We start from the raw sequence: 12,137 nt of genomic DNA on the forward strand, positions 1-12,137 counted from the left end.
TGTGTGTGTGTGTGTGTGTGTGTGTGTGTGTGTGTGTGTGTGTGTGTGCGTGGCTTGAATTCATGGCTTTGTTCTTTTGCTTGGTTTTGTTTGTTCACAGCTGGTGCTTTACACTTGAGCCCAGCCCAGCTTTTTCGTTGCTTAATTTGAGTCCTGTAGACTTTTCTTCTCAGGCTGTCTTTGAACTGTGATCCTCAAGTCTCCGCCTCCTGTACAGATAGTTAAACCTCTTGTGCAGGCATAACTTACTGATGCCAAGCTTGAATTTTTTTCTATGTGTTCCTGCACCAAAGGTAAAGAACCTGACTTCTGGAATGACTCTGAAGAATGACTCATTTTCCATCTCGATTCATACTGAACTCTGATTTGGGCAAAAATTAATTTATATTGACTTAATTTCCCAGGATTGGGTTGTTTTCCATCAGGACAATTTAACTCTTTCAGAAACACTCATCAAACAAGACCCTGGTGCTGGATAGATAAGATAGGAGACAGGAGGGAGAAGTTCTCCCTTTCTTCTTCACAGAGTTTTGTCAGAACAAATAGAGAAAAATGTGTATCTATTGGGTCAGGAATGGATTTCACATTGAATTGTCGTGGAGCCTTATTCAGACATTTGAGGTGACCTACTCAGGTTGCAGGCAAATAGGCATCTGGTCGGAATTCCCCCTTAGGTCTAAGTGGAGCTTACTTTTGATGACCACGTTTCTCTTATGGAGGAAGGGGACTCAGGAAGGGGACTTAAATGCATGAGAAATAAGTCATCTGGCTCTGTAGTCCAGGGTTAGCATCACCCCTCTGTCAACCTCATCTCATGAGACCCCACAGGTTTTCTTACCTATCCTTAGGCACTGGGCCTTTGTTTACCTCTCAGAGTACAGTCCTATAGGTCTCTCTCTATATATTTATATATAATTTATTATATATATTTATGATATATACTATATAATTTATAATACATTTATATAATAATATAAAATTTATAATTTATATGTAAATTATAATTTACATAATCCAGTAATTATATAGAATTATATAAAGTTAAATGGGACTGTTAAGGGCTAAATTATGTATCTCCCAAATTCATATATTGAAGCCTCAAACACAGTACCTCAGAATGTGACTGTATTTGGAGACAGGATCTTATGAGGAGCCTTTGAAAGGGTAACTGAGATAAAATTAGACAGCGTGGGTAGGACACTGACTGAATAACTCTGGTATCCTCATAAAAGGAGAAAGGCACCATAGATGAAAGATCACATAGGGACACATCAAGAAGGCAGCTGTCTTTCTGACAGCCAAAGACAGAAGCCTCAGGAGAAATCAAATCTAACAACTCCCTCCTTTCAGATTTGTAGTCTTCAGAACTACAAGAAAATGAGTTTGAACAAGCACCCAGCCTCTGCATTTTGTGATGATAGTCTTTGCAAACTACTAGAGGGACACTCATACAAAACAGCACAGATGCTTTAAAATGTTTTCTCTCTTCCAGTGGGGAAATTCTCATTTCCCCATAGTCAACTCTCCCTACACAGAAAGTCCAAAGCATCCTGGCTTGATAGTCAAAATCCTCAGTACAGAAATTCATTCTACTGCAGCAAACAGAATGTTTCCAATGTTGTCTATGAAATTGCATGGGTGCCTATGGACCAGTAATATGTGCTATTGTTTAAGAGGAATGGAAATGACATAGGCCTGGAGAATGCCTGCTACATGATCAACACATTTTATGCAATATGAAGAAAATGAAAACTCCCTCTAGTATATTTTTTAAAGAAAAACGAAGCAATGAAGTCCAATGGCAGCTTTGTAAGACATTCTTTTGTTCTGTTTGTTGTTTGTTAAACAAATATAAATTGAGAGGAGAAATAAAATTTTAAAATCCGGACAAAAGCTTAAAACATTGAAAACTTCCTAATTTCAAACCAATCGTTCATTAAGCTACTTTTTTCTGTTATGATATTGCTTATCCATATTGAGGAAACATGATTTTTCTCCTTGGTCAGAATATAAACAGTTTAGAATATCCAAAAATGTAGCTTTGACTTAAAGAAACTCACCAGCTAGCTCATACAATCATCATTAATTCCATCTGTTTACAATTGTATCTGTGATCTATCTTCTGTGACATGTGGGGCCGTGTTTCTCCCCTTCACATCCCTGGAAACTAAGAAGTGGAATCTTCCAGTCACAGCTTGCTATAACAAAGTTAACGAAAGATCTAAGCCAGGAGTTCTCTCTAATTCACTTTTCTAACAATTAAAACTCAATGGTTTCAACAAAGACTTACTGCCCTTGCCAAATAAACACCTGGGGGAACATGTACATCTCTCTCTCTGGCATTATCAGTGTGTTTGCTGAAAGTTTAAGAAAACAATTTATTGCAGTGTATAGACCTGGACAGGATACCCCGTCCTTCTATATGTAATTGTAGGGTGTACTGCTATGTTATCTTTGGTCTCATATAAGACCAAAGTGATTGAGTATATAAAAAACCACAAAAATTGGCAACTATTGTATATAGGAATTCCTTTACAAAATATAGTGGCATATGTACTTGAAAATTCTTTCATAGAGTTAGACCATATTTTGGAGGAAATGTTCCTGCAAGAGTCATCAGTACCAAAATATAATGAATATTGTTCATTCAAAAATTCTGAACCTTGCCAGGAGCTGGAGGCTCACACTTATAATCCTACTCATTCAGAAGGCTGAGATCTGAGGATCATGGTTTAAAGACAGACTAGTCAGTAAAGTCCATGAGATTCTTATCTCAAATTAATCACCAAGAGGCTGGAAATGGCACTGTGGCTCAAGGGGTAGGGCATTAGCCTTGAGCATAAAGACTCAGGGACAACACTCACACCCTGAGATCAAGGCATAAGGCCAGCACGCATGCCCCTCCCCCTGTACGCCCATGGTTCTGAACCATGTAACAGTTGCTCACCCACATAATCTTACATACCTAAAATTTTCTATTTCTTCTTCTTTCTCTGAAAGCTTTCTTTCAAGTTCTTCTTTAGCTTCCAAGAGTTCAAGCTGGAAACGAACAATCTTGCTTTCATTCCGTTCCAGAGCTCCCTAAAGTGAAAAAATAAAAAAGCATTTGATGAATACTCAGTTGGACAAAAAGTTTTATTTCTTTTCTTCAAAATATGTATCACTAATATAACTCTTATTAGAGTTTCTAGGAGGGTTTAGTTTCAAATCAGGCCTCTAAAATTGGAAAGAATGAAAAACAAGTGATTGATTTCCTTTGTCATGCATTGATCTTTTAGCTGAAACTCTAGAGCTACAATTGTGAGTGGCAGAAAATTACAATTTTTTCTGTGATTTTCAGTGTCATCATTTATTGCTCTTGAAGTTTTCTAATATATTTCATCTTTGGGGTTAATCAACAAAAGTAAACCTAGAGCACAGAAGGTGTTAACTCTTATCTGGAATACTTTACTTAATTCTGTACATCCTAGAATGATAGAAAAGTTCAGTGCACTGAGAGCAAGCAACAATTGAGCAAGCTAAGCTTAGTACTCAAATACAATTATATAATGAACAAATAAACAGATTTAGGAACCATCTCACACAATATTAGTGAGCCACTATCATCTTCATTATTACTATTATATAAATGTATTGCTTTAACAGTCAAGAAAGTCCTCTGAACCTTGGAGTATGTAAATAGATACCATGGAATTATTTCCAGAGATTGTCTAAAGATGATTCAATTTTAAAAGTGTAAGTTTGATAGTCTTTAAACCAATTCCAAAGACAGCATGTATAAAAGAAGAAATCAAAAGCAAACAAGAACAACAAAAGCACTTAAAGGCCACTGATGATAAAGGACATAAGAGTGATTCAAGTGATTAGTTACCTCTTATAACCTTCTCAGGGTAATGTTTAACACTTATCAAAAAGTTAAAAAAAGAACTGAGTAACAATGTTCAAATAACATGTAATATATTCAGGAATTTTGATAAGGCCTCCTTTGCTGCTCTCCCACACTTGTGTCAATATAAACCCAAAGCAAATGTTTGCATAGCAATTTTGTCAAAGGGAATCGTATACTTCCTCCAGGGGAAACTGCCATCTCTAACTCTCTAGAAGTCACTTAGAAAGTGAATCTTTGGAGAGGGTGAACTGGAATAATTTGAGCATATATATATATATTTTAAGTGAGATACAGTGTTTCATAAAGGCTTACCTAGAAAGGAAGTAAGTGAATATTACAAATACATGTCCAAGTTTATGACCAGGCTGAAGACAGAACTTCAGTAAAGGCTAGTAGAATATACTGCCATCTGGTGGTACTAGATGGTATGTGATCCACTGCTCTAATGTCATTCCCACCTTTGGCTAGTTTGATTAATATACAATTATATTTTTGTATACTGTGGGCTGACTTAAACTTTATGCAGGACTAGAGTTATCCATTGGTCATATTTAAATCTATACTATAAAAGTGATTTGTTTTAGTTTACATGGAGACCTGTAGCCAGATGACTGAGAGCCAAAGACAAGTAAATGAAACAAAGTTCACCAACTGTACTAAAACCAGACTTGCACAGGACACCACATTGGTAATTGAAGGGATTCTGCATAAAATGTACCAGATCTCAAAAAATGCCTATTCATAATAGAACAAAGACTGTCTAAGTAGACAACATAATGTGGACACAGCCACCTTACAATTTCTCATAGTGGCATGCTGATGACTAATTTGTACAGAGCAGTCTTTGGGGCTTGTTTTCCATTACTATGATTTTAAATGGTGCTTGTCTAAACCTTGCCACCTTGCCCTTCAAAACTAATTTTTGCTACTGATTGGTGTACAGACACAGACTAGATTTCAATGTTTCTGGATAGTCATTCACGTGTTAAATCAAGAACATGAGGTTCAACTGGGACAAAGCGGGCTATGGAGGCTGGTTAACCACCTACAGACTAGCAGGAGAAATTCCTTTCCAGGTTCACCTCTTTGGCATAAGGTCATCTTCAGAGCCATTTCAATCACTAGCACACAGGTAGGAAAATAGTCAGAGGCTTTTCCTGAACTTTGAATCCATAACACTAAAAATACTTCTGTAAGATAATCTACACTTCGATGACCTTGAAGAAACAAGGTCATCTTGAGAACTCTGCTTGGAATTTCATTTGACAAAAAGTTGTTTGGTAAGGGGGTGGGGAAGAACCGGTCTTTTTGTTTGTTTGCTTTTTACAAACTGTTTAAATATTTAGCTCTGAGAATACTTATTCTTTCAACTTTGGCAATTATTTACCAACCCCCTCTCATAGGCCAACAACACTCAAGGCCAGTGCTCCTCAGTGTTAAGGTCCCATAGGAAACCCCAGGTGAACTTGTTTAAATGAAGACCTTGGTTCAACAGAACCAGCAGAGATTGGGAATGTGAATTTCTCACAAGCTCCCAGGTGATGTACAAGCACCACGCCAGGTTTTAAGTAGTAAGGCTCCTAGGCACGGGGGATAAATAAGTGAATAATATAGTCATAGGTTTTGTGTTCACTACAATCAAAAGATTTGCAATCACTGGTGATTATCCTCTTTTTTAGCCTCAACTTCTTCCTTTGTGAAGGGAGGGAATAGTTTCTGGGGCGACTACATCAAGCAATGTCTATCAAGCCTTGTGTTTGATGCCCAGCCTGGAGTAATCACTTGAATGAATGTTAGGGTGTGGTTGCAGCTATTTTTACTAGAGTGTAGATCTTCTGCAGAACCTAATGAGGAAAGCTTTCTCTCCTTCCCAATGGTCAGACCTCTGTTTCTTCCAAGATGACCTGGGCTTCAATTTTCTCTTGTTCAATCAGTTTCTTGACTTTCTCCATTTTGGATAAGTCCTTGGTCACTTCTTTAACTTGGTTTGTGAGACCTGCGAGCTGTTCTGGAGAGAGAGGAGAGAGCAGCTAGCTTAGTGAAAGGGCTGCATTTCAAACCCACGATGCTAAGCACAGCACACTGTTCTTAAAGACCTGCTAGACGATGCGCCTGATGGCAGAACCGCCCATATCCTACAGAGGACCTGATGCATTTTTACAAGTTTTCTCTTCAACAGATTTTTTTTTCGCCATCTGTTTGAAAGCTGTCACAAGAGTTGATGAGGATGGGGCTGCTAGAGTTTTGTGTGTAACTTCACACCGTGGTTTGCTTGTTCAGGGCTCTGCCTGTTCAACAGGGAGGTCCTCTCAGTCACAGATACACAGAATCCCTGTACTTCAGCAGCATGCTTAACTGTCAACACCAGTGGCTGCCATTGTGTCAGCCACACTTGACACTGTGATGGAAACAAAGCCCAAGGCAAGTCACTGTCAGCTGCCCAGGCATGACCCCAGATAGCCTAAACAGAAGTGCCTCAAGAAAAATATAGTATTGGGCTGGGAAGGTAGCTCAGTGGTTGAGCACTTGCCTTGCATGCTTGAGGCCCTGGGTTCGATTCCTCAGCACCACATAAGCAGAAAAAAAGCCAGAAGTGGCGCTTTGGCTCAAGTGGTAGAGTGCTAGCCTTGCGCTGAAGAGCTGAGGGACAGCACCCAGGCCCAGAGTTCAGGCCCCACGACCGCCCCCTCCAAAAAAAAAAAATATATATATAGTCTTTAGCTCAGGTCCATGACATTTCCTGCTAGCCTTCTATAAATACAAGGTTTTGACAGAGTAAGTAACAAACTCAACCACCTGGTACTGTACTGCTATGCAATACATTAGAGTGTATACTTGTCTCTGTGAAGGGAACCTCTAGCATCTGCATGCTGTGATATAGAACTGTGACCCTAAGGCTCCAGGCAGTGAGGAGAAAGCTTTTCAAGCTTACATGTTCTTGTGGTTCTGAGACCCTGGGGTATAATAAATTATATTAATTATTTTTAAATTACGTACATTCATACAGGGTGAGATTTCTCGTGTGAGTTATGATCCTTCTCTGCTAACACCACCTGTCAAAACACACATTCCCAGGGGAAAACAAAGAACATCTTTTTCTTAACTCTGATTATATCTTAAAATTACCAGCAAATTTTGAAATTAAAAAAAAAGGTGAAATCCCAAGTCGTACTGAAGACCAACAACATTGGCCTCAACTACGGGTTTTCTAGAAATAGAAATTTACAGGCTCAGCCCACACACCAAGGAATCAGAAAATTTGTTTCAATGAACATTCCAGGTAGTTAGGATGCAGCAAATTTTTCTACTCCTTTTTCTCATATATCCTCTCAAATGTCCAGCCTATGCCAAGCATAGACAATGTAGGTCAACAGAAATAGGAATTTCCATTTATGTCTCCAACAGTAATGAATTTGCTTCCAGTGAACACAAGGTTTTCATGTAACTCATACTGGTGCTAGTCTAAATAGTCTCATTAAATTACTGTTTGGCAGTGTATCAAAGTTTTAAATTCATTTGTTAAACCCAGTAATTCCTTTTCTAGGTATCTGTTTCACTGAAACATTTTCCATATGCATAAATATATGCATGTGAATGCATAAGAGACAATTCTTGTAATTGTGAATAATGAGTTCTAAAATGAATAAGGTCTAGCTAAATAAGTGTTGGTCATCCTTATTATGAAACACTATATAGCATGTGGCAGGTCTCCATGGATACACACACACCAAAAAAAAAAAAAGCAAAAAAACCATGCAATGAGGTGCATGAGAAAGTAGTAGAGCCAAGCAATTAAGTGTGTACTTGCTGAAGCCCAGATGGCTGGGCTCAGCTATTAAATCTGCTGCTTACCAATTATAAATTCAGACAAGTTATTTAACCTGATGTGACCCAATGCAATATCCATTTTGCAGAAATGAAGAATGTAGCATCGTAATTCTTGTTTGTGTTAAACAATTAATATTGAAAATAAGATGATAGATAGTACCTGGAACAAAATATGCACTAAAAAACTACTTGTTGGACTAGGCCTGATAGGTTAATAACCGTAATCCCCTGTAATCTAATAGGCAGAGATTGTGAATAAACACTAACCCAGGCAAAAAATGATTAAGACGCTATCTCAAAAATTATTAGGGCATAGTTGTTCCTATCTGTAACCCATCTACTCTGAAAGGTAGATGTAGTAGGATCACAGTCTGTTTTGCTAGGGCAAAAGCACAAGACTATCTAAAAAAAAAATAAGCTAAAAGCCAACAGATCTTGGTGCCTGGCTCAAGAGGAGGAGCTCTTTCCTAGTGAATAAGAGGCCTTTAGTTCAATCCCAGTACCACCAAATAATAACTAAATTATAAAATAGACTGATAAATGAAAATAAAGCTGTTAAGATAATGTGTATTTTGGGTAGAAGATATAAACAAACGTATATATGGAAATTTTGGCCAAACTATAGGTAACAAGAAATTCAGGGGTGGTGGCCTTTACAATATGGAATTATAGTTAAAGATATACCATTTACTTTAATACAAATAAAATTTATAGTAAAAATATTCGACATAAAATATTAAAATTTGAGAATATGGATGGGAACAGGAAAATGCCTAGCCTTTCTACCCACAGAAGGCAGGCTCATACACAGTGAGGTTCCCCCTTAGCTCCTGCTCTTGCTTGGCTGTGAATGCAGCCCAGAGTACCTTGCAGATTCTTGTTCTCCCTCCTCAGGGTCTCCTGGCCCTCGATGCTCTCCTCATAGGCATGTCTGAGCTTGAGGATCTCAGTGTTGAGAGCCCTGGCCTCCTTCTGAGAGGCAGCCAGCAATGCTTGCAACTCCTCCTCCTTCTGCTTCCAATCACCCAGGGCACTGTCAGTGTGCTGTTGCTTCTGGTCCAGTGCAGCTGCCACAGAGCGCGCCTTCTCCAGGTCAGATAGCGCATCCTCAAGCTGGAGCCTCAGTTGGTGCCTGGTCCTCTCCAGGGAGGCATTCCTGGCATGGACCATGGCCATGGCTTCAGCAGCCTCCTGCAACCTAATTGCCAGCTTCTTCCTAAGAAGAGGAGACTCCATGAACCTGAGAACAGCAATGCTCATAGAGCTCATAGAGCAGCCATGGATTAAAGACAATGATTGAAAACAAAGCAGCATGGTCTCTGAGGTGGCTTCACAGTAATAGCACAAGCCTTCCCTGAAACCAATACAGCCCAACTATCTGCTGCCCACCCCTCTTCTTACTCCTCTGTCCACATAGATTTTATTTCCCTCATCCTTTGTCAATCTAGACTTAAAACTCAGGATCAGTTTCAATTTCTATATGTAGTTGTGTATCTTAAAACTTTAATCAGCAGAGCTGGGAATGTGGCTTAGTGGTAGAGTGCTTGCCTAGCATGCCTGCAGCCCTGGGTTTGATTCCTCAGTACCACATACGCCCCCAAAAAAGCTAGAAGTGGCACTGTGGCTCAAATGGTAGAGCGCTAGCCTTGAGTAAAAGAAGATCAGGGACTGTGCCCAGGCTCTGAGTTCAGCATTGGCAAAAAAAGAAAAGAAAAGAAAAACTTTAAAAAACAATCATTAAATGTCAATAATTATTGACAACTTTTCAAGAAATAGGAAAAATAAGATTTGCTGAATATCTCCTCAATAGTAAGCTATTTGAAAATCCTTAGGCATGTTTACTCTCTAAAGAACTTCTTGGCTTTCACTTTCATTTTCTCTCCCTTTTCTCATGAGGCTCTGAAACATAATATAATTCTCTCTTCTCTCCAAATGTTTTCTCCACATCAGTTTCTTTCCCTAGGTTTATATCCCAGATGCAGCCCCATCATGATGGCCACATAACAGTAACATATCTGTTCTTAGTAGTCCTTGGGCCCCACTGTGTTCTTGTAGGATCACAGAGAGATTATGCCATTTGTGAAATTGCGTCCTCCTCCATCATCACAGTACAGCACTCTTAGGAATTCTAATGAATGAAATGTGTTACAAGGTTGCTAGCTATCCCATTCTTACTCTATCATTGCAATTCTTAAAAAGCTATCTGCCTGGATATTACAAAACTGAAAAAGGACCTCAGGAATTAATGTAAACCACATAACTACCTGCAAAGAATAAGCTTACGGTGAGTGACCCATTTGGTTAAATCCTATAATACTCAAGCTTAGCATCTTGGAAAGTAGGCACTGGGCTCAAAAAAAAAAAGTCCTGTTCATTGGCTGAGGATATTTTCTTTCTTTGCTTCATACTTCTCAGGAAGAGATTTTGATGTTTATTCTAACCTAACACAGGAGTCTGGTAAAACAATTATACTACTTGCTTGTTAAGTGTGTTAGAAATGGTGAATTGATGCCTGAACATGGGAGTTTTCTTTTGGGCAACTGACCAAGCTAGTTCTCCAGCATGGAGAAGTTTCATTAGGACTCAAGGGTTCCAATGCTAATACCAGGGTAAACTAGGTAAATTGACCTAGATATTGACTAGATTTTCATTTACTGAAATCTCCCTTTTATATTCAACACCATCTACTATTTTACTCCTTAACTTACCTACATTGTTGCCTTAAATATGTGAAGGGTCTGAGAGATTAAGAAATCAAAGTCTTATCCTTAGGAATGTAAATTCAGAACCAATCACTGGGTTTTAGGCAAGCTTGATTCTGCTAAACCAACTTATCATATGAACCCCTGTCTGAAACACAAAGAAAGCAGATGGACCTTTGACTCTGCAACTTGAAAAATACAGAATTCTAAACACTTTGTATTAGCTGCCTACTTCCCTGAGGTGTTTAAAGGGGAAAATGATAGTGTAAAGCTTTCTTTATATGATACTAAAATACATTGAAAACAAAAAGAGTGTCCAAATATTATTACATTTGCCCATTAATTCATTTCATATAACAGAGCTGGTTCTATCAAATCTTTGTAGTCATAATGAGGTCTATAGTCAGTCCTTGCTTTCTATCCAGCACTCATGGAAACCATCAAGCAGAATGACAGGTAAGTACTGACATTTTAGATCTTCAGTCATTAGAAGGAAAACAAACTTTATGCAAAAACAAAATGACAGATTTGGATATACAGAAGCATTTCAGTTGAAAGCCACTATACTAGGGTCCAAAGTTTGCCTAAAAATACCTCGTATAGGTACATTTTAGTATCTGTCATTCTAAAGTCCTTTTTAAGTTCCTGTGAGTACAGAGATAGATCACTTGATATCCCTTTGGGGAGAGGACATGACAGTGGTTCAGCAAATACACAGCAATACCATGCAAGATTTAGATGAAGAACTGAAAAATAATTGGTCAAAGCTAAAGAGAAATGTATTGATCTGCCCTGGGTCTTTGCTAAGCTATCAAACCAAGGACCTACTCTTCTGAGCTAAACCTATAATGGTCATAAGTTGGGGTTAGTTTGACATTTTGTCTCAAGATACACAATCACTCAAGATAAATGCTATACACTCCAACACACTGTCTTGGTTCAGCTAGTCCTCAAAACTGTTGTAGTTCTGAAAAACTTTTAAAGCTGTTTTTGTGAAATTGGCTAACACTGACATTGTAATAGTAAGAGTGGCCTAGGGATGGTTTCTTTCAAAGACACTTTTGTTTCATAGGTTTGATGACAGACAGTAACATGTTTCCAACCACCACTGTCCCATGTTCACAAAGCACTTAGTAGTCTACAAGTGTTATACCAGAAGCACAATGACTTTGATGTTATGGATACATGCAGATAAAACAGACTCAATCATTCTGCTGTAGGACTTTATGTGATAGCCCAGGTTTCAAAGAGACACCTCCAAAAATGAACTCCAAGAATCAGAAACAAAAGGCTCTTATTCTGTCCTGTATGCTATAATTTCTATTTTTTTCTTTCTGTTTCAATTTTCTGTACCCTTTGTCTTGCATATAACCTTATCTGATCCGTGGAAGGGAAAGGGAATCACAGAAACAGAAGGACAAAGGATGAACTAATGCAACAATGATACTCACTAGACATTATGTTGGAAATGACCTTTACAACTTGGGAGGTGGGAGGGGAGAGGGGTAAGTGAGAGAAAATTAGGAAAGGAGTAACACTATGTTGAAAACTGAACTTTACAATTTGGGTGGCAGGGGAGTGTAGTTGTGGAGGTGGGAGGGAAGGGATGGTAGGGGAAAAACAAAGGAGGAGGCTGTTGCTAAGGAATGTACTCATTACCTTGCTCATATAACTGTAACTCCTCTGTACAGTATTTTCATAATAAAGAACTTATTAAA

At 38.5% G+C, this 12,137-nt stretch overlaps 1 protein-coding gene across 1 annotated transcript in view; it reads right to left on the reverse strand.

Annotated features, from left to right (window-relative positions):
- The window catches only part of Myh15 (myosin, heavy chain 15), a 111,364-nt gene that overhangs the window by 16,371 nt on the left and 82,856 nt on the right, over positions 1–12,137 (reverse strand). Inside the window, exons 31-33 of the mRNA XM_013028522.1 lie at positions 8,584–8,933; positions 5,773–5,897; positions 2,966–3,081 (exon numbers count right to left, since the gene is read on the reverse strand). Of these exons, the coding sequence (XP_012883976.1) occupies positions 2,966–3,081; positions 5,773–5,897; positions 8,584–8,933 (591 nt within the window). The remainder of the gene's footprint in view (positions 1–2,965; positions 3,082–5,772; positions 5,898–8,583; positions 8,934–12,137) is intronic.

Source organism: Dipodomys ordii, unplaced genomic scaffold, assembly GCF_000151885.1.
Source record: "Dipodomys ordii isolate 6190 unplaced genomic scaffold, Dord_2.0 Scaffold111, whole genome shotgun sequence".
NCBI lineage: Eukaryota > Metazoa > Chordata > Mammalia > Rodentia > Heteromyidae > Dipodomys > Dipodomys ordii.